Source organism: Panthera pardus, unplaced genomic scaffold (genome assembly GCF_024362965.1).
Source record: "Panthera pardus isolate Hobbes unplaced genomic scaffold, ASM2436296v1 HiC_scaffold_10, whole genome shotgun sequence".
NCBI lineage: Eukaryota > Metazoa > Chordata > Mammalia > Carnivora > Felidae > Panthera > Panthera pardus.
In genome coordinates, this window is record NW_026526655.1 from 103,789,875 (window position 1) to 103,812,055 (window position 22,181).

The 22,181-nt window shown below is 55.0% G+C and overlaps 1 protein-coding gene across 5 annotated transcripts in view; it reads left to right on the forward strand.

Moving 5' to 3' along the window:
• Positions 1-22,181, forward strand: part of GLI2 (GLI family zinc finger 2) — a 256,425-nt gene that overhangs the window by 229,562 nt on the left and 4,682 nt on the right. For all 5 annotated transcript variants that reach the window (XM_019469380.2, XM_053909772.1, XM_053909766.1 and 2 more), the window contains 8 exons: positions 1,947-2,148; positions 3,718-3,931; positions 5,168-5,290; positions 9,013-9,147; positions 12,693-12,842; positions 17,746-17,910; positions 19,151-19,432; positions 21,020-21,356. In XM_019469380.2, the coding sequence (XP_019324925.2) occupies positions 1,947-2,148; positions 3,718-3,931; positions 5,168-5,290; positions 9,013-9,147; positions 12,693-12,842; positions 17,746-17,910; positions 19,151-19,432; positions 21,020-21,356 (1,608 nt within the window). The remainder of the gene's footprint in view (positions 1-1,946; positions 2,149-3,717; positions 3,932-5,167; positions 5,291-9,012; positions 9,148-12,692; positions 12,843-17,745; positions 17,911-19,150; positions 19,433-21,019; positions 21,357-22,181) is intronic.

Below are 22,181 nucleotides of genomic sequence, written 5' to 3' on the forward strand. Positions count from 1 at the left end.
TGGGATGGGGGTAACTTCTTAATCGGAGGATGTCAGGGTGCTCTCCCTGGGAGAGTGATAACCCGTGGAGGTCTGAGCACAGAAAGGAAGGGAGAGCACTTCAGGCAGAGGAATGGGCATATGCAAAGGCCCTGTGCCAGAAGACAGGTGACAGGGTGTAGGGAGCTGGGAGGTGGCTGGAGCAGAGCCTGGGAGGTGGGCAGGATGAAGCTGGAGAGGTGGGCAGGGGGCACCCACAGGGCCTCCAAGCAAAAGCCACCCTGAGCATTTGGGCTTTTTTCCTAATAGTACTGGGAGCTTTGGAAAGGTTAGGGCAGGGGGGCACAGGGACATGATTCAATTTACACATTAAAAAGCTCTCTTGGGCTGCAGTGAGGAATGTGGATGGGACAGCAATTAGCTAAGGGCCCTGGGATGACCCAGGCTAGCAGTGGGCTGGGGGGAATAGGAGGAGGGGGAAAGGAAGGGAACCTGCAGGGGGCTTTGAGGGCAGACTCAGTCATGAAGGAGGTAACAATGGAAAGGCATCAGGCGAACTCCTGTCAGAGGCTGTTTATCCCAGTGGCCCAGGAAGAAAGGGGCTTCCCGGGTTTGCCAAGGGCGAGGGGTCAGAGGAGCACCGGGCATGGGTGCCCCCAGGGCCCAGCAGGGGACCTGGGGGCATGAGGTCGTGGGCAGGGGCTCTGCTGAGGCTTCTGAAGTTGGTAGCTGGAGGGCTCTATGCACTCACACAGGCCAAATAGGCCCCGAACCTTCTCAGGGGCTGGCCAGCACTGGGGATGGGGGCTCAGAGATCCCCAGGCCATCAGCCCTGCCCTTAGTGCCCCCACACCTGTGGGGACAAGGCACCAACACACCAACCCTGCAGCCAGGGCAACCTGCCGCCTCCCTGGAGGAGGAGCACCTGTGGGGTCTAAGCAGCTCTGAGCGGACAGAAGGGAAGAAGGCAGGCATCACGAGCCCAGGAACGGCCGAGCACAGGCATGGAGGCAGGCTGCGTGTAGCAGAGGTATGCACCAATAGCCTCTGGAGTTGTCTACAGGCAACCCCTCCAGCCCAAAGGGGCACAGAAAGAGGTGTCGGTGCCGATATCCAGAAATGCAGGGGCATGGCAAAGCGTTTAGGTGCCCCTGCTGTGTAATGTACTCCTCACCACAGCCCCAGGGGTCAGATCCAGGAGACCCTTGCACAGAGAGGAACCCAGGGCTCAGGGAGGGTCTGGAAAGGGCAGACACAGAGCATGTGGGAGTTGCCCGGTGACACTGGCAGGTCGTTTATTCTAGACCATTGTTTGTCCAGAGGAGAGAGCCAGAACCCTGACTGGGGAGCGGGGACGCAGTCTGGAGCCAGGCGGGAGAGTGTGACCCCAGGGTCAAGGAGCCCCCCCTCTGGTTCAGGCTGTCTTCCTTCCCGCAGTTGCTTACCGGTGAGGGGTGAGAGCTTATGCGAGGGGCCGTCAGAGAGAGCGGTGGGGTGGTGGCTGGGGTGCGTGCCTGTGCATGAAGAGTGTTTAAGGTGACAGGTTCTCGAAGCCTCGGGCAACTCCGGAAGCCAGGATAGTGGCTGCCCTTGGGGTGGGTCTGGAAGGACGCTGGCCATGCCTGTTTCTCTACCTCGCGCTAGCTTCACAGGTGGGTTCAACTCGTGGCCACCAAGCTGTTCAACACTTAGCTGCTACGCCTTAAATGTTCAGCGAACATATTCTCTCCCCCAAGCATCTGACCTGTGTTTCTCACACCCCTCGTCATGCATGGATCCATCCCATTCTATAGATAAGCAAACTGAGTTGGAGAGAGGCCAGGACCCTTGCGCAAGAGCCCCCAGCTGTGGTTCTCATTACACCGTCCTCAAAGGCTCTTCCCGCTGTCCCCCCCCCCCACCAGTCCCCCTTCCCCAATTCTACCCCCTACAAGCACAGTGATGCCTGGGGTTGGCTGTCCCCACAGTGTCGCGTTTCTCCAGCCCACGGGTGACGCCCCGCCTGAGCCGCAAGCGGGCACTGTCCATCTCCCCGCTGTCAGACGCCAGCCTGGATCTGCAGCGGATGATCCGGACGTCACCCAACTCGCTGGTGGCCTACATCAACAACTCCCGCAGCAGCTCGGCGGCCAGCGGCTCCTACGGCCACCTGTCAGCAGGCACCCTCAGGTGAGCCCAGCCGGCATGTGGGCGGCCGAGCCCCAGAAGGTGGGCTGGAGGCCAGGTGGGGGAGGGCCCATGCTTTCGACCCGTGGAGAAAGACAGGACACGTTGCATTTGTGAGTCGGTGTGCTTGCAACGGCTCCCTGAATTCCACACCGACCACGATGATGCCGCAACGTGCCAACATTCGAGTACGTCTTCCTGTGTCCGCTCTTCCCCCAAACCCACTCTCTGATGTGAAAGGTATGTTTACTGGGCCTGGCACGAAAGAGTCAACCATAAAACCCAAGGTTTTATGGCAGCCACAGCCACTGGTGGCACACGTTGTGACACCGACTTGGGTCATGCCAGGTCTCCGAGCAGGCAGCCAGCTTCCCGCTGTGGTCACAGCACGGCACACCCAGACCTCACTGACACCATTCGCCCTTGTCCCCACCCCGCCCCCACTCCACCGTGCAGCCCATGGCTGTTCTAAGGACTCAGACCCAACCACCTTGACTCAACTCATTTCCTCCCCGCAACCCTCCTCAGGGAGGCCAGGAGGTGTGAGGAATGTCAAGAGAGCCTGGCCCTGGGACGTGCAGAGATCGAAGTGGTAACAAGGATGTTGGCTGTCTTTTTTTACAAAACAAATTACTCCGAACCTTAGCTGTTTAAAGCAACAACGAGGATTTGCCATCTCGAACTGTTTCTTGGGGTCAAGAAAATGAGACTGGCTTGGCGCTGGGTCTCACGAGCCTGCGCTGAAGGTGTCGGCCAGGGCTGTAAGGCACCTGAAGACTTGCCTTTATTTCACGTTATGGGAGTCTCTCTATAAGGCTGCTTGAGCTTCCTCACGGCATGGCGGCTGGCTCCCCCACCCCCACCCCAAGTGACTGATGCAGGAGAGAGCAAGGAGGAAGCCACATGTCTTTTTTTTTTTAAGCTATGTACTTATTTTGAGAGAGAGAGAGAGAGAGAATCTCAAGCCCCAATGAGGGGCTCCATACCATGAACCTTGAGATCATGACCTGAGCTGAGATCGAGAGTTGGACGTTCAACTGACCGAGCCACCCAAGCCACATTCTTATATGGCTTAGCCTTGGAGGTCACCATTATTTCCGCAGTATCGTGTTCTGGAGAGAGGGCTCATATGCAGATGGCATAAAAGAACCTAGAGGTGCAGCAGAAGTGAAAGAAGAGAGGGGGTGATGCGAGCTGCAGGGCCCAGGGCACATGTCCTGGACAAGCGGGCATCAGAAGCGGCCTCAGGGCCCAGTGGGGCTCAGATGGTCGGGGATGCCTCTCAGGCATCAGAGAGGTGAAGGGCTGGGGTGTAGGCCTGAGATGGCGCCTGGCCCCTCCCTGGGGTGAAGGCTGGGTCATGGGGCGGGGCCTGCAGGTGAGCACAGCCCATGAGGCCTGAGATGGCAGACAGTGGTGGCTCTTGAGCCAGGTAAAGCCATGCTGACCGCAAGATAAGCAACACGCCCTTCCCGATCCCTGGCAGGGTCCTCTCTGCGCAGGAAGTCTTGACCAAACAGCCTCCGCCCCCCCCGCAACTCCGTTCCGTGACTTGCCTGCTCTCCTTTGCAGCCCAGCCTTCACCTTCCCCCACCCCATCAACCCGGTGGCCTACCAGCAGATCCTGAGCCAGCAGAGGGGCCTGGGCTCAGCCTTCGGACACACCCCGCCTTTGATCCAGCCCTCGCCCACCTTCCTGGCCCAGCAGCCCATGGCCCTCGCCTCCATCAATGCCACACCCACCCAGCTCAGCGGCAGCGCCACCTGTCTGAGCGACGCCACCCAGGTAGGTGGGTCCCCAGGTTCCCGGGGCCCCACGAGAGCTGATCATTGCCGTCTCATGCCGGGAACTTGTGGAAGGACTCCCCGCTCGGGTCTGGCTGGTGGGATGCCTTTTGGCGATAGGCCACGGGATCAGAAGGTCTGGATGCTGGATCAGGAGACCTGGGTGGGGTCCTGACACCCTCACTTTCGCTGGCAAGTGCCTGGCCTATAAATTCTGTGGTCGCCTGTCCTATCAACGTAATGAGTAGACGGAGCAACCCTAGAATTCTGGCTCTGGCAGACAGAGTACAATGTACTCGGTACTTAGAGCCTAGGTTGACCAAAGGCCATCTTATTTGAGCTCTCCAGCAGGCCTTCGATGTGGCAGAGCGTGCTGGTACAGTGCCAGGCACACAGTAAGCGCCATTATTTTTTGCTGAATGAAGCCCCATTTTGCACATGAGGAAATGGTTTTAGAGGCAGTATCGGGGCGTGGAAGGACACGGTTGTGGACTCCGCCAGACTGCGTTTTGGAACCTGGCTCGCTGGAAGCTCTTTCAGCCTGGGCTAACGCATGCGCGGAGTGGGGCCTGCCTCCTAATCAGGTCATTGTGCGCATATCTGAGCTTGGGTGCACAGAGCCCCCTGGGGACCCGGATCGTGGCTAACGTTCACGATGACAGTTCTCGAGGTTGCGCCACCTCCCAGGCCAGCCACCTGGCAGGGCGGAGCCCAGAGGTGAGCATGTGCTGGGACGAAGGCAAGACCCCACCCTGTCTGGAGCAGCCCCTCTTCCAGGACGCCCTCCCTCTCCACCCCAGGGCTCCAGGTGTCCACCTGGCACCTCCCTCCAGACAGTAGCTATCAGCTCTTGTGACCAGGCTCTTCTTTCCTGCTCCCCGGGCTGGCCCGGCCCTGTTCTCCTGCTCTCATGCTTCAAGACCCCCCTGCTCCAGAGGGCTGAGAAGCTGAGGCTGTTGGAACAGGAGTGAAGGTGTCCTGCATTTCGCAAAGAGAGGGTTTCTTTTCCATTCCCAGGGAGGTGGGGGGGGGGGGGGGTTGGAAGGCCGAGCTCTGGGCTCTCTCGTGGCTGTGACCCCCAGCCAGAGGACCGTGTCAGGAGACTCAGCTTCTGAAACTTCAAACAGAAGTGCTGGCCCAACCTACATGGGGAGGATCCCTGAGGTAAAGCCCAAACAGAACTCGGGATGTCCCCATCCTGCCTCTGCATGACGGACTCCCCTGCTCCCTCCCTCAGAACAAGCAGAACAGCGAATCGGCTGTGAGCAGCACCGTGAACCCCATCGTAATTCATAAGCGCAGCAAGGTCAAGACAGAGGCAGAGGGCCTGCGGCCAGCCTCCCCGCTGACCCTGACACAGGTAACCTACTGGCTGTCCTGGCCGTCCTCCAGCTGGGTGAGCGGACCTGGGACCTTGGCCCTGGTGGTGAATGGACGAACAGACAGCTGCCTGCATGAATGAGTGAACCAGAGAGGGTGGGGACACCGTGAGCTCAGGGAGGACCAGAGCTGTGTCCCCAGCACCCTGCATGTTACATGCTCATCAAACACGTTCTGAATGAAAGAGCAGATGGGCGGATGGATGGATGGATGGATGGGTGGATGATGGAGGGAGGATGGAGAGATGGATGGATAGATGGATGGATGGATGAGTGGATGGATGGATGGATGGATGGATGAGTGGATAGATGGATGGATGAGTGGTTGGATGGATGGATGGATGGATGGATGGATGGATGGATAGACAGACAGATGGATGGATAGATGGATGGATGGATGAGTGGATGGATGGATGGATGGACGGATGGATAGATGGATGGATGGATGGATGGAGGGATGGATGGATGGATAGACAGACGGAGGATGGATGGATGGATGGATGGATGGATGGATGATGGAGGGAGGATGGAGAGATGGATGGATAGATGGATGGATAGATGGATGATGGATGAGTGGATGGATGGATGGATGGATGGATGGATGGATGGATGAGTGGATAGATGGATGGATGAGTGGATGGATGGATAGATGGATGGATGGATGGATGGATGGATGGATGGATGGATGGATAGACAGACAGATGGATGATAGATGGATGGATGGATGAGTGGCTGGATGGATTGATGATGATTAGACAGACAGATGGATGGATAGATGGATGGATGGATGAGTGGATGGATGGATGGATGGATGGATGGATAGACAGACGGATGGATGGATGGATGGATGGATGGATGGATGGATGGATGGATGTCTAGGGCTGCAGCCATCCCCACCCCAGCCCCTCACACAAGCCCCAGTCACACTCAGTCACTCCTGTCCCCTGAATGGCTGTGGCCCCTGTCCAGTTGCTCCCCGTCCCTAGAACTCCACCCCCCACCTCGCCCCTTTCACTGCCACTTCCACCTTTCCTGACTTTCCTGGCTAGTAGGACTCGCATGTGCCCAGACGCCCATCCTAGCTCCTAGCTCATGTTGCCTGTAGCCTGCACTGCTCTGAAAGCTTTGGAGAGGCTGCACTTGGGAGACGAGGCTGATTCGGCCCCACATCGGTAGGGTTTGCACAGGGCCTGATGCAAAGTCACTATGACGTAGGAATTTCTAATGACTCGATGCACATCTGAGGGAGCGAGAAGCACGGTACAGAGGGGAGGCAAGGAAGATGATTGTTGGCAGGAAGGTGAGGGAGGGAGCAATCAGAGCCCAGGTCTGTTGCAGGACTGAAACCCCTGTGCCAGTCCCTTTGGAGATCCTGCCACTTATTCAGATGCTCCGAGATGGCAGGCTGATGGTCCCAGTTCTTGCAGCGAAGGCCTGTCATGGAAAGGAAGGGCTTGGTGTGAGTGCTGACCCCGCGGGCGAGCCTCCCGCCCCCCCAGGCCTCTGAGAGTGGCATGGTCTCCATCTGTTACTACAGCATCACGAGCTTTGACACCGAGGATGCAGGGGACCTCCTGTCCCCCGTCTTCCCTACATCTGTCAGACCATCCTTTATCAAACCTGTAAACCATCGGGCATGCTCTGGGCACTTAATTTTTATGAAATATTGGGTCCTGTTATTGTCAGGCAAACAGAGGAGTTGGTGACAAATTCTTCTCCCCTCGCTGACGCCAAAGCATCTCCACATGATGCATGGTTTCCACGAGGTCGGCCATCATCGGGGGCCGTTGAAATTGATGAGGACGGCACATATCCAGGGGAGATAAACATGCTGGAGCTGTGAGGACAGACGCGGAGCCCCGGGGAGCCCCTGCCCCGCCCCTCCAACCCAGAAAGGCAGCCCAGGGCCCTCCTTCCCACCTGGCCTGGCTCCTCCAACGTGTCCGTGGAAGGAAAGCTGTTTATCACAAGAGGTTGTCACTATGTCACTCAGGGTCCTGATTCAGTGACCTGTCTCATTTGCAGGGTGGATGGGCGTGCTTTCCCTTGGCAGGCATGCGGCATAATGAATCCCCGCTCTGTTTAAGTCCTCAAAACCGTGGGCTAGGATGATGCCCAGCCCCATCTGGAGGCCCCGAGCGCACCCCCTGCCCCCTCACCGTCTTCCGCTCACATGTCCACCTGGCAGCTCCTTCAGGTCTTCTTTCAAATAAGCGGGACGTACAGAAATAATAAGTCTGTTTGCAGTTTTTCTGACAGTGCAGAGCAGGGGTAGGGGGCCACAGCCCCACCAACCCCCCCATTGCTAAAGGTTCAGGACAGGGGCGCACCTGCACTTCCTTTTAATGTGGACCCAGCGCTGCCCGTGGACTTAGGATACTGCACATCATCGTTTGCCTTTTCAGGGCAAGTGCGTTCACTGGAAAGTACTCTGAGAAGCAACCAGAAGCTTCGCAGCTCCAGTGGAAAGTCGGTCAGGGGCGTGAGTCTGCGGCCAGCCCGGGGAGCCACGAGGCAGATTTCCCCACTCGCAGAAATGGACTCGGCATCAGTAATGAGGCTCACGGGCGAGCTACAGCCTCCGCTTTGTGGTCTTTAGAGCCCGTAGGGGTTGGGGCTCCTGACTGTGGGGGAGGTCAGCCCCCTTAATCTGGCCTATAAATGTTTCCCCCCGGAGGCTCTTGGGAAAAACAGAATAGTCCTGCTGTTTTGTAGATAGTGTGAAATGGAAAGCATTCCATCGTTCTAACATCTGCCGCTTTGCCTGGCTTTGCTCTGAGCCTGCCCCAGCCAGCCAGTGCGATATCGGGGAATCCTTGACATCCTGTGGCTTTTGTCCCAGCCTGGCACGTCTGTGCCTCCCCCTTCGCTCCCACTCCCAGCCTTTCCTTTGCCCCTGTGTCCCCTGCTTTTCTTTTGCCACCTTGAACAGGGCACACGTGGCCCTGTCCTGATGAGGAGACGCCAGTGCAGATGGGGGCTGTCACTCACTGAGTGCCCTGCAGAGAGCAAGGTGGCCTCTCCCTGAACCCATTTTCCTGGCGGTGATGCAAGAACACAGATGCCCACGTCTTAGGACTGTGGCGGGGAGGACAGGATGGGCACTGGGAGACCATGCCAGTAACCCTGGGCACGAATCGGGGAGTGCTCTGTGTCCTGGAGGGAGGGGACAATGTGAGAGTGAGTCGTCTGAAGGGCCAGGCCAGATGCCTGTTGGCTGTTCTCTTGCCTCCAGGCGGGAGCAGACCCCGTGCAGACTATAAATGAAAACGCCCCCACTGCGATCGCACGCGGGTCCACCCTGGCTCTCCCGGAGGAAACCAAACCAAATAAGCGAAAGTCACTGCCCTCCTTTCTCCTGTTCTCCTCGCCAAGTCGGTTGACCCAGGATGTGGCGGGACACTTTGGTGATGACAAGCCAGCATTAGAGAGGAAGGAGGGGCCCCAGGACAGCTGTGCAACAGGAGAAGGATGGGTGGGAGCTAGCTGAGGAAAGTGGCTGAGCACATACATGTACGTATGCACGCGTGTGTGTACAAGTGTATGCATGTGTGCTCACGTGTGCGTGCATGTGCATCCATGTGTCTCCACACCCATACCAGCTCAGGGTCCTTGGCATAGACCGCCCGGGGCCACTAGTGACCTTCTGTCAGGGCCCGGTGGCTGAACGTGGCTCACGTGGGTTGCTCTGCTCCTCCCCCAGGAGCAGCTGGCTGACCTCAAGGAAGACCTGGACAGGGACGACTGTAAGCAGGAGGCCGAAGTGATCATCTACGAGACCAACTGCCACTGGGAAGACTGCACCAAGGAGTACGACACCCAGGAGCAGCTGGTGCACGTGAGCCTCTAAGCCCCAGCAGCCCGCCCAGCGGACAGAACTTCAGGCCCTCTGTGGGGGAGAAGGGGCTGGGGGAGGCGGCTCTAGGAGATGCTGGGGCCACATCCTCTGCAAGTGGGAGACCTAATTGTTTATCTGGGCCGTGCCTGCTTCTAAAAGGGGACCTACCAACACATACATAGTATAAGAGATTAAAACAAAAATAAGTAAATGAGAAAATTAAGGAGAAAGGAACAATAAATGAAGCCAGGTGTGGAATGGATTAAAAAAAAAGGCTATGTGCTCTGAGCTATAATTCACATATCTTTTTTTTTCCCTGAGCTTCCTAGCAGCCAGTGCAAAGAGGGAAATAAGATTAGTTAAACCAGCGAGCATCTATAAACACGGACCCTGAAACCTAAAAGAAGGTCCTCCCGTGGAGGAAGGAATTAGTAACTTCCTCTTGGAGACCATTCACAGAGACCCAATGTACACAAGAACAGATGGGGTGTTGATACCATTATCAAGAGGGGGCTGCTTAGAAATACCTGGTACTGTCTGCTCAGGACACCAGAGAGGCCATGGGACCTAGGTGCCCCCTCATGTCATGGCCCTTGGTCCCCACTCTAAACTGTTCTACAGCAGCATCCATACGATGGCAGTCGAGAGGTAACCTGTGAGGTTTGGAGAGCAGAGGCTGGCTGCACCACACCTCACCGAGTGGTTCCAAACAAGTGACTTAAGCTCCATGAGCCCCAGTTTTTTTCCTCCCGTAATGGGGGTGAAGCCTACCCAACAAAGTTGTGAAGGTTAAATGCGATACCCACATAAGCACTTAGCAGATGGCATTTCATGCATGGTAGCTAGCCTCCCGCCCCCTCCTCCCTGTTCCCCACAGCAGCCCTGAGCGGGTGTCTCTCCTCTCCATCCAGAAGAGAGCTTAATTTCAAGAATCACCCTCCCAACACTGCTCCCCCGCGAACCCACACACTCCTTGGCGAATGAGAGTCTGTACCGATGAGCCCCACACCAGCCTGCCAGTCGGATTGCTGGATGGGGTCAATTCACACTGTTCACATCCTGAAGCCATCCCAAAGGGGTTTGCTTCTCCGCAGTTCTGTGGGCTCCGCATTTAGGACACTGCCTTCTCCCTCTGCTTCCTCCTGTCATGCCAGTTGCTTTCAAATACCCAGGGTTTCTTTTCTTTGGGGTGCCCTCCCCCCCCCAAAGTGTGAGGACACAGGAGATCAGAATTTCCCAGCAAACCTGTCGCGGCTGACATAGCACCTGTGAAATGGGGCTGCCCTAAGCCCTTCTGGAACTCGAACATAATTTTTCCACCTGTTCCACATCTTTGGGTAAACCATTCCGAGATGGAGAAGGGGCCACTGGGGCTGTGAGTTGTAGGACAGAGGAGATTAGATGAAAGAGAGAGAGGACTGCATGTGGGACCACGAGGGGCCGGGTGGGGCGGCGGGGGGGTGGTGGGCAGAGGGGGAACAGAGATGCAGACATAAGAGGTGTGCACAGTGGTGAGCAAGCCAGCCCCCAAGAGCAGAAAGGGAGTTCCTCAGATACAGGCAGTCGGGGGGAAGGAGGGCTTCAGCTGCAGCCTTCTGCCTGTGCCCAGGACTGTCCCTGTGGACAGAGGTGATCACCTCCGCCTGGCCCTGGAAAGAGAAGCCCCCTATGAAAAGAGAGCCAGCCCCTCTGCCGGCTGTGACTCTCTCCCCGCTCCCTGGGAAGATGGATGGTGGCAGGCACACGGGCGAGCTGGAGCCCCCAGTCGATTATTAACAATTTGTTGCTAAGTAAACCAATAAGAAAAAAATGAAAGGCATTGTCAGGAAGCATTTTTATCATTTGAGAGGCTTTAAAAATGGAAAGTGAGGCTAATATGATAAGATTTCCCTGGAAGTTCAAAGCGCTGTAGATTTTACTTGTTCCAACATGGGCATTTGTATGCATGATGGTCGGGCCTGTTTCTCGGGGGCGTGTGGGCCCGGCGCTTTTCTGTCTTCTCTGGGTCAGGTGCTGCCAGGGCCCGCATGTTCAGTTCTCGGACAGCCCCAGAGGTTGCAAAGACCTGCAGCAGCACGGTCCGGCAGAAAGACGCTGCCAACCTCAAGTGTCCACCATGCACATAATTTTATGTGAACCTGGGAGCACACTGTTTAAAAAGGGTAGAAGGAAACAGGTGAAGTTCATTTGAATAATATATTTTACTTAACCCAATATGTCTGAAAGATTATCATTTTGATGTGCCATCAATATAAACGAAAATTAGTGGGATATTTTATTTACATCCTTATTATTATTTTTTTATTCTCCATCTTTGAAACAGCCCATCCCCAGTGGGACCAGCCACATTTGAAGGGCTCAAGAGCCATAGGTGGCTAATGGCTGCTGCATTGGAGGTTGTGGTGTGTGGGAGGCAGTGACGGCTGGAAGACGAGCCAAGAAAAGAGAGGGGAAAGGCACTGGGGCTAGAGAGAACAGGCCCCCGAGATCTGAGTGTCTCCCCCTCCCCGTCCCCCTTGGGGGAAGCAAGCCCAGCCATATCCACACACAGACAGGACATGACCTTGATGGGGGGTGCAAGGAGGCTCCCCAGTGGCCTTTAGAGAAAAGCCCTAGAGCAAGAGGAAGCACGCAAGGTCCAGTACACTTTTTCAGACTACTGTGTGAGTGACTTATACCACCTTTTTTCACTCCCCAAGATAAATAAGCCACCTCAAAGATTAAGGACATAAAAGTCTGGAGGCCCCACACATATCCACACATCCTAAGCCGAGAGGCAGTAATACCCCTGCTCCAGTGAGTCCTGCAGCCTTCAGTTAAATAATCAAAGCAAACCACTAAAATCCAAAGGGTCAACTCAGGGCAGCTTGCTGGCTCCGCCTACCCTGGGATGCAGGGCTCCCCCTTGCCATACCTCCAGATCAGTCGTGCTGTCTGAGCATTTTGTCCCAGGGGCAGCATCACACAGTGCCCAGAGCCCACCGTCAGGGGTCCCCATCGAGCTCCACCCACCCTTGCTGCCTGGGCCCTGCAGAGGCCACAGAACTATCTGGGGCTTGGCGAAAAGGGGCAGAGCCATCATCTCACAGGTTACTGTCAAAGACAGAGGTGAGGATGCATTGATGTTTTCCATTGGAATAAAAAAGCGTATTTAAAAATTCCTGGGACAATAGGCGCAAGCTTGGGAGAAGCATCTCGTGCACCAACCACAGTGCACGACTGCCTCACTACAGTTATTTAGTGCCTACTGTTTGCAGCCCAGGAGCATCATCATAACCACCGGAGCCTAGAGCCCAGCCTGCGGTGAGCGGGATGACTTTGCCCGTCATAGGTGGTCACTTTGAGGACAGAGAATTGGGAAATGCAGCGAGACAAGGAGATCACCCAGTGGATCTTGGGTTAATGGCAGCTAATGAGAACTCCTGAGGAGGCGTGGCCTGGCGCCTAGGGGGTGGTCTTGCTGGGTGGGGCGTCTGCACCTTGTAGGTGGGGTCCGCAGGGGTGGGTGGCTGGGCTCACCCCTCCCTATGGGCTTGCTCCCGCAGCACATCAACAACGAGCACATCCATGGGGAGAAGAAGGAGTTCGTGTGCCGCTGGCAGGCCTGCACGCGGGAGCAGAAGCCCTTCAAGGCCCAGTACATGCTGGTGGTGCACATGCGCCGGCACACGGGCGAGAAGCCCCACAAGTGCACGGTGAGTGGCCCCTCCTCCCTGCCGCCTCTCGCGCGTGATGGCGCTGCATTGGACGTGGCTGACCACAGGTGTACTTGGGTTGAACAGGCCACGGGCAGCATCACGGGGACCCAGCCTTCCAGCATGTTGTCTGTCCTGTGCGCTCCTGCTCTGCGCCTTCCGGCGGGCTGGGGTTCTTGAGGCCCCGCCCCTGTGTGCCATCCCAGATCTCTGATTTACCCTCTGGGTGTGTGCCTGGCAGTGGGGGCGGGGGGTGTGTGCCGGTGTTCCCTACCTGTGTCCGTGTGCCCCTGGGCCCCGGGGTACGGCTGCACCCCCACAGTCCACGCGGCTGGCAGACCCCAGACACAGGAGCCCCCTTAGCAGCACCCTGGGGTCTGACCCCCCACCCCCCACCCCCCACGCCCGCACAGAGAAAAGTTTCACTGGTGGTTTCACAGCTTGAGCAAAATCACTTTGGGTGAATTTCTTTTTTTTTTTTTTTTTTTTAATTTCTTTTAAGTGAACAAAATGAACACAGATTTAAGACCTTTTAGACAGTTTCCCTTATGGAGTGAACAGAATTTGTGACTATGATTGGTGAGACCTTTTTTTACCACACACAGTTGCTCCCTCTTTAAAAGAGCCAGTGGGGGACGCCTGGGGGGCTCAGTCCGTTAAGCCTCTGACTTCGGCTCAGGTCATGATCTTGCACTCTGTGAGTTCGAGCCCTGCATTGGGCTCAGTGCTGACAGCTCAGAACCTGGAGCCTGCTTGGGATTTTGTGTCTCTCGCTCTCTCTGCCTCTCTCTCTCTCTCTCTCCCAAAGCTAAACATTAAAAAACATGTTTTAAATAAATAAAAAATAAAAGGGCCGTTGGTCCAGTGATGTACTGATGTGGTTGCAACTGAAGCCTCTGGGAACTCCTCTCTGTGAATCACCGTATTTCATAATTCTGAGATAGACATTTAATATTATATTAATATAATATCATATATTTTAATATCCCTGAAATCAGGCTGTCTTAAAATAGGTGGTAGCCAGGATTCAATGAAATATGCTATCTTTGTTGCTAACTTCTTTTTTTAATTGGGATAAAAATTCACATGCCGTAAAGTTCACCCTTTTAAAAAAATAATACAATTCAGGGGCGCCTGGGTGGTTCACTTGGTTCAGTGGTCAGGTCATGATCTTGCACGGTCCATGGGTTCGAACCCCACATCGGGCTCTGTGCTGACAGCTCAGAGCCTGAAGCCTGCTTTGGATTCTGTGTCTCCCTCTCTTTGCTCTCTGCCCCGCCCCCACTCACACTCTGTCTCTGTCTCTCTATCTCTCAAAAATAAACATTAAAAACAATTTTTAAATAAAAAACATATATATAGATTTTTAGTATGTTCACAAAGTTGTACGGCCATCACTACTAGCTGATTTCAGAACGTCATCACCCCCAAAAAGAAACCCCATGCCTGTTTGCAGTCACTCCCCATTCTCTTCCCCACCCCTCCCCCCTTCCCTGACAAGCACTAATCTACTTCCCCATCTCTGTGAATTGCCTGTTTCAGACAGTTCATAAAAATGGAATCATACAATGGGTAGTGTTTGTGTCTGTCTTTGCTCACTCAGCATGTTTTCAGGATTCATCCGTGTTGTAGCATGTTCAATACCTCATTCTTTTTTTTTTTTTTTTTTTAGCTTATTTATTTATTTTGAGAGAGAGCGTGGGAGAGGGGCAGAGAGAGAGGGAAAGAGACAGAATCCCAAGCAGGCTCCACACCAGCAGTGCGGAGCCCAACGTGGGGCTAGAACCCAAGAACCGTGAGATCATGACCTGAGCCAAAACCAAGAGTTGAAAGCTTAACGGACTGAGCCACCCAGGCGCCCCAATACCTCATTCCTTTTATGGCTAAACGACTGTCCATTGTATGGATAGATCCTAGTATTTTGATCCATTCATCACTTGATGGATATTTGCAGTGTTTTCACTTTTCGGCTGTTAGCACAAGTACGAACGTTAGTGTACAGGTTTTTGTGCGGACCTGTGTTTTTAATTCTCCTGTGTATGTACCTAGAGTAGAATTGCTGGATTTGAGGACCAGCCAGACCCATTTCCAAAAAGGCTGCACTGTTTTACATTCCCACCAGCAATATGTGAAGGTGCTGATTTCTTCACGTCGTTCCCAACACTTGCTAACCTGTCTTTTAATGACAGTCATCTTGGCGGATATGAAAGGGCATCTCACTGTGGTTTTGATTAGCATTTCCTTAATGATTGATGATGTTGAGCATCTCTTCATGTGCTTAGTGATCATTTGCATATCATCTCTGGAGAAATGTCTACTCACATGTTTTGCCCATTTTCAAGCTGGGTTATTTGTCTCTACTGTTGAGTTGCAGTAGTTCTAAACCCTCATCAGATATATGATTTGTCAGCATTTTCTCCCCCTGGGGGTTTTTCTTCTCATTTTCTTGATCGTTTCCTTTGAAGCACCAAAGTTTTTAATTTTGATGAAGTCCACTTTTTTAACTGCTTGAGCTTTTGGTGTCATATCAAAGAAACCATTGCCTAATCCAAGGTCACAAAGATTTACCCCTATGTTTTCTTCTGTGAGTTATTGTTTATAAATGCATAGTCTTATTTATATAAATCTGTATATAGTTTTATAGGGAACCTCTACCCTTTAGGTCTTTAATGTATTTTGAGTCTGGGTATATGGTATGAGGTAGGGGTCCAACTTCATTCTTTTTGCACGTGGCTGTCCAGTTGTCCTGATCCCGTTTGTTGAAGACACTCTTCTTTCCCCATTGAATGGCCCTTTGTCGAAAATCACCTGATGCTAATATATGAGTTTATTTCTAAACTCTCGTTTCTTCTATTACGTTGATCCTTCTGTCTGCCCTTATGATAGTAATGCAGTGAATTTTGACATTGGGAAGTGTCAGTCCTCCAGATTTGTCCTCCTTTTGCAAAATTATTTTTGCTCTTTCCGGCCCTCTGCAGCAAGTTGTTTTCGTAACATGCTAAGTGGTAGCACGCCATAGCCCTGTGGTACGAGCTGTGAGTTGTAGAAACAGATCAAAGGCATTTGGAGCCCAATGTACTCAGTCAGACTGGTCAGGAATAAAGGCAAGGATGTGAAGCGTGTGACAGTTCCCGCTGGGGTTTCCGTGTCATGCTGAGGGCAGTTTTCACAGGCACAGTAGATGCTGTTGCAGCATCTTGGGAATAGGTGCAGAACCCCCCACGATGATCCGTCCCTCCTTCCTCCTTCCCTCGCTCCCTCCGTCTCAGTCACACTCTCGTGCTCCCTCCTTCCTTCCTTTTCAAAAATGTTTCTTGGGGCGCCTGGGTGGTTCAGTCGGTTGAGCGTCCAACTTCGGCTCGGGTCATGATCTCGCAGTTCGTGAGTTCAAGCCCCGCGTCGGGCTCTGTGCTGACACCTCAGAACCTGGAGCCTGCTTCCGATTCTGTGTGTGTCTCTCTCTGCCGCTTCCCTGCTCATGCTCTGTCGCTCTCTGTCTCTCAAAGATGAATAAATGAGTACAAAAAAAATTTTTTAATGTTTCTTGAGTGCCGAAAATGGATTTTTTCATAGACACTAAATACTAGGAACACAAAAATGAACAAGATCTAGATGATACCTGCTCTCTTCCAGCTTGCATCCTGGTGGGAAGGCCAGATAATAAAATGGTGAAGATCATTATAAATTGTGGTAGGCAGTATAAACGGAAAACAGTAGTGTTACGATTAAGAATATCAGAGAAATGCTCTCAGAGGAAATGACCTAAGAGATTGAGAGGGAGTGAGCCAGGCCAGGGCCGGGGTGAGGTTCCAGCCAGAGGGGGACAGTGTGTGCAAAGGCCCCGTGCTGGGAAGAACTTGGTGGGGTCAAGGAACTGAATGGGGACCAGCATGGCCATAGCAAGTGTGAGGGCGGCCAGCTCACTCAAGGACACGGAGAAAACTGGATTTCATTCTCAGCACATTTTAATGCACACCAAAGTTCTGACCGGGGGTTAGAGCTTTGGTACCCCTGGAAACAGTTTAAAATAACATTTTCAAAGAGTTTTTAATGATATGGGATGATTCTCACCATGTGTCGTTGATTTTGACAAATGGAGTATGTAACTAAATACTTGATATGTTCCCAGTTTGGCTTTAAAACGTGGGGATGAGGGCTGCCTGGGTGGCTCAGTCAGTTAAGCATTCAACTCGATTTCGGCTCAGGTCATAATCTCATGGTTCATGAGACTGAGCCCTGCACTGGGCTTTGCACTGACATCATAGAACCTGCTTGGGATTCTCTCTCTCTGACCCTCTCCCATTCTCTCTCTCTCTCTCTCAAAATAAAAATAAAAATAATAATAATAAATAAATAAATAAATAAATAAATAAATAAAACATGGGGATGGGGGCGCCTGGGTGGCTCAGTTGGTTAAACATCCAACTCTTGACTTCCGCTCGGGTCATGATCTCACAGTTAGTGAGTTGGAGCCCCTCACTGGACTCTGTGCTGACAGTGTGGAGTCTGCTTCCGATTCTCTCTCTTTCTCCCTCCTCTCCCCCACTCTCTCCCACTCTCTCTCTCTCTCTCAAAATAAATAAATAAACTTAAAAACAAAAACCGGGGATGAGCCACAAAGTCCCCAGAAAGAGACTTATTTCCATGTTGCCAGTGGTTGTCCTCGGGCATGTCCTTTCCTTTCTCTTTTTGCACTTTTCCGTCTTTTCCGGGTTTTCTACAGTGGCCCGATGTCATTTTAGAATCTGAAAGCAAGATAGACATTTCTGTTAAAATGCGTACTCCTGGGTGCCCCGGGGAGGGGGGGGGGTACAGCAGATGAGGGGACCTGGGGAGGAGGCAGTGGGCCAGCCCTACGTTGGATCTGGGGCACCCCTCGCTGACCCAACCCACCTCTTCCCAGTTCGAGGGCTGCTCAAAGGCCTACTCCCGCCTGGAGAACCTGAAGACGCACCTGCGGTCCCACACTGGGGAGAAACCATATGTGTGTGAGCACGAGGGTTGCAACAAGGCCTTCTCCAACGCCTCAGACCGCGCCAAGCACCAGAACCGCACCCACTCCAACGAGGTACGCCGGCCAGGGTGTGCACGGCACGTGTGTGTGGGGCCCCGCTGACACTCGAGTAGATGCGTGCCTTCTAGACTTCTGTAGGCCATCAGGTGGCCAGGTGCCTGATGCCCCTCCCCTCCTCCCCGACCTTCGGTCTGAGCTCAGCACACGTCGGCAGGCCCTTGGGCAGCTGGCACCGACGTGCTGTCGCGGCTAATGCCTCTGACCTGCCGTAGCTCTCAGCCCCCTACGGATGGGGCACAGGGCGGCCTTTGTATCCCCAGCTAGCCAGAGCCCCTGGCAGGGCTGAGAGAGCCCAGGGAGAGCAGTCTGCCGTACTGCCTCCCAGTCCGAGCCCAGCCGCCCAACTGCTTTTGCTCAGGTAGACTCGGGAAGGAACATTTCTAAAAGCTTAGATACATTTTGGACCCCAAAGGGATTTCCTCCAACGCTTGCAAGAAATCAGAGGAATTCCCAAAGGAATCTAAACCCCGTAGGGCCTCTGCAGACAACAGCTCGCCTCGGCGAGGGGTGTGTGTGTGTGTGTGTGTGTGTGTGTGTGTGTGTATTATGTGGGTCTTTTGTGGACGTGGATTTGTAGGATGTGTGTGCATGTGGATGTACATGTGCATATGTGTGTGCGTGTGTGTTTGAGTGTGTGTCTGCACGCACATGTGTGAGCACGTATGAACGTGTGCGTGTGGGTATGGGGGAGTGTCTACACGCAGGTGTGGGGTATATAGGTGTGCGTGTGTGTGAGCTCAGGACTGAGGTTCAGAAACCCTGGGTTTTCGTCCTGTTCCTAAGTGACTTCGAGCCCGTTTCTTTGCCTCTGTGAACCTGACTTTCCTCACCAGAGAGACCGGGTGTTAAATGCTGTCTCACAGGTGTAACAGACCAACACGAAAACATCCCAGTGCCCTGATGACAGGGGAGGCAGCAGTCCCACCATGCTCTGTGTCCCCACTCCTTCCGTTGTCTCTGATCTGGGTCCCTAGCTAGTGATGAGGGCTTCCTCAACCATGTGCTTACCTGCATGAAAAGACGGCAGATGAGACCAGAGGGGCCAGGCTCCTGCAGGCCCAGGGCTGGCTTGGCTCCCTCCGGGCACACTGGCTGTAGATTAGCTTGAGCACCTTCCGACTGCCGGCTGGGCTCTGCCGAAGGACATGACATGGCTTCGGGAGACTGGGGAGCGCTCCCTCTCACAGTCTGTCTTTACGTCCCATGCATAACACAGGCCTCCTTCTCTTCCCAGAAACCCTACATCTGCAAGATCCCAGGCTGCACCAAGCGATACACGGACCCCAGCTCTCTCCGGAAGCATGTGAAGACGGTACACGGCCCAGATGCTCACGTCACCAAGAAGCAGCGTAACGACGTGCACCTCCGCGCCCCGCTGCTCAAGGAGAACGGGGACCACGAGGCCAGTGCCGAGCCCGGGGGCCGGGGCTCGGAGGAGAGTGCCGAGGCCAGCAGCACCAGCCAGGCCGTGGAAGACTGCCTGCACATCAAAGCCATCAAGACCGAGAGCTCCGGGGTAAGCAGAGCTGGGCAGTGGAGGCCCCAGTCCATGCCTCCCACCCACCCCCAGGAGGTCCGGCCCAGCAGCACGAGGGCTCAGAGCCCCAGCTGCCGCGTGGGGTCTGCGTCGGGGTCCCCCGCTCTAAGTGCACGATGACGTACATCCTCCTCTCTCCAGCTCAACTTTTCCTCCCTTCACTACCTTGGGCCTCTCGTAGAACCTGTCTTGTGCCACGTCCCATGCTGCTGGGCAGGGCCACGGGCAGCAGGGATGCCTGCCCCCAAGTGGTCAGTCTGCGGGCGGTTCCTGGGGTCTGCCTTGCCGACCGGCACCATTGCGCCACGGTCGGTCCCCTCCCTTCTGTCCTGTCTCTGTGTCCTTGCCCCCGTGGCCTCCACTCCTTTTGTTCTAACCACCTGTTCTTTGTCTCCACCTCTTTTTCTCGACTGTACCTCCCCTAAGGATAGACGGTACTGAGGTGAGCAGAGAAGCCCGGTGGGGGTGCGGGCGGGCTGGCGTGATGCGGGCGGGCTGGGGTGCTTGTCCAGGGCTGATGCCTAGGCATGGACTGACTTGTCGGTCCAGGCCCCTCAGGAGCCTAGCAAGGTGGGTTTGGACAGGTAGACACCAAACACTGCAGGTGGAACCCTGGGGACAGATAGGGGCTGGCAGCAGGGGTCAAGCTGGCAGGTATAGGAGCAAACCGTGGGGCCCACCCTCCAGGAGGGACAGGGCCGAGTGGAGGTGTGAGTTCAGGCCACAGAGGAGGGAGGGACCAGCTGACAATGGATCTTGAATGCCAACATGAAAAATGTGGGTCGTGCTGTGGGCAGAAGGGAGCACTGTAGCTTCCCAAGGAAAAATCTGGAATTTGGGGGCTGTTGGCCTAGGAATGAGCCCAGAGGTGCTACATCTGAAGTGAGCCTCGGCCGGGCTCAGATCCCAAGTCCCAGTGAAGGTAGCTCAGGCTCTATGGAGTCCTGCATTGTACACGTGGGCTATGAGCTCTCTGCCCCACTCCGCATCGGCCCAGCGGGACGGCTAGTTTGGGGTGGCCGTTCGGGCAAGGGCCTGGATCCAGGAGGTCCACCTTCCCTGGTCTTCCTTGCCCTTTCCAACAACCTGCGTCTGGCCTGTTGAGAAAGCAGCAGGTCAGCGGGCCTCCGCCGTTCCTTGCTACATCATACGGCACCTCCCTGTCGTTGGGCACATTAAGTACCCCCCTTGAGGTCATCTTCATGCAGCCGTGGCAGCCTCTGTGGGGGACAGCTTCCAAGTGCCCATACGTTGAAAGCCCCACATGCAGAGGTCTGGCCCAGACGCTGGCTAGGAGAACAGAGGAGCACGAGGCAGGGGAACGTGGAGCTGTCCATTACTGGTGCCTTCTGCGAACCGGATGCTTGCCGTCCAGCCACTGACCCTGTCCCAGAGGCAGCACAGGTCCATCTTACAGCTGGGGAAGCTGAGGTTCAGAGAAGTGAGGTGGCCAAACAGAATGATGCTTGGAAGCTCCTCCACGTGGCAGCTTCCTTCCTGGGTGTGTAAGGGCCCAGCGGGCTCTCGCACCCTCTGAGCCTGTGCCCTCTCACCACACCCCTGTAGCTGTGTCAGTCCAGCCCCGGGGCCCAGTCGTCCTGCAGCAGCGAGCCCTCTCCCCTGGGCAGTGCCCCCAACAACGACAGCGGCGTGGAGATGCCGGGGACTGGGCCCGGGAGCCTGGGAGACCTGACAGCTCTGGATGACACGCCCCCGGGGGCCGACGCCTCAGCCCTGGCCGCTCCCTCTGCTGGTGGCCTGCAGCTGCGCAAACACATGACCGCCATGCACCGGTTCGAGCAGCTCAAGAAGGAGAAGCTCAAGTCACTGAAGGATTCCTGCTCCTGGGCCGGGCCGGCTCCACACACCCGGAACACCAAGCTGCCTCCCCTCCCGGGAAGTGGTGAGTGGAGGCCCCGGGTGCACGGGCAGGGGCGGGGGAGAGCCTGGGGCGAGCACCCACTAGGTTAACCTCCATCGAATGCCACCTGCCATGGCACCAGCTGCCCACAATAGGATGGCTCTTGCCAGCCCATTGCACAGATGAGGAAGGTGAGGCTCAGAGAGGTGAAAGTGCCCTAAACAGACCATCGGCAGAGCTGAGACACCCCGGGCCATGCATCTGCCGAGAGCACCACGGCAAAGGCTCTAGGGAGGGGAGCAATACACCCCCAGTCCCTGTGGTCAGAAGGAGCCTGTGGTCAGAGGGCCATGCCATGAGATGCACACTTGACAGGGAAGGAGCCAGGAAGCGACGACAGAGCTCAGGGTGGAACTGTGCAGAGGAGGGAGACAGCAGGTCAGCTGAGGAAGCGCAGAGAGGACTTCATGGAGAAGACAGCCTCAGGAGGCATTGACGAAGATGTGCAAAGCGTCTTCGGGGGCATTTCCTGAGCGCTGACTCTGTGCCAGGCAGTGTGCCCTCCCAGGGACCGACAGCCAGTGTGGTGGACACTGAGAGGCGCCAGCTTTCGCTTGCAAGGAGGATTTGTTGCCCCAGCTGTTGAGGGACCTGCTGGTGAAAGGCCTTCAACTGTCAGCCTCATACAGAAATCGCCTGGGTGGCAGACAGCTGCCTTACCCAAGGTCACCCCTTCCTGGGGTGGCCCCCATCCAGTGACTGATCCCTGCAGGAGTGTCAGGCCGTTCAAGGCTCAGAGCTCCCTGTGACATCAGCTGTCATTGAGCCTGCGTCACCACACACTTCTCCCTGCGCGCTCTGGGGCCT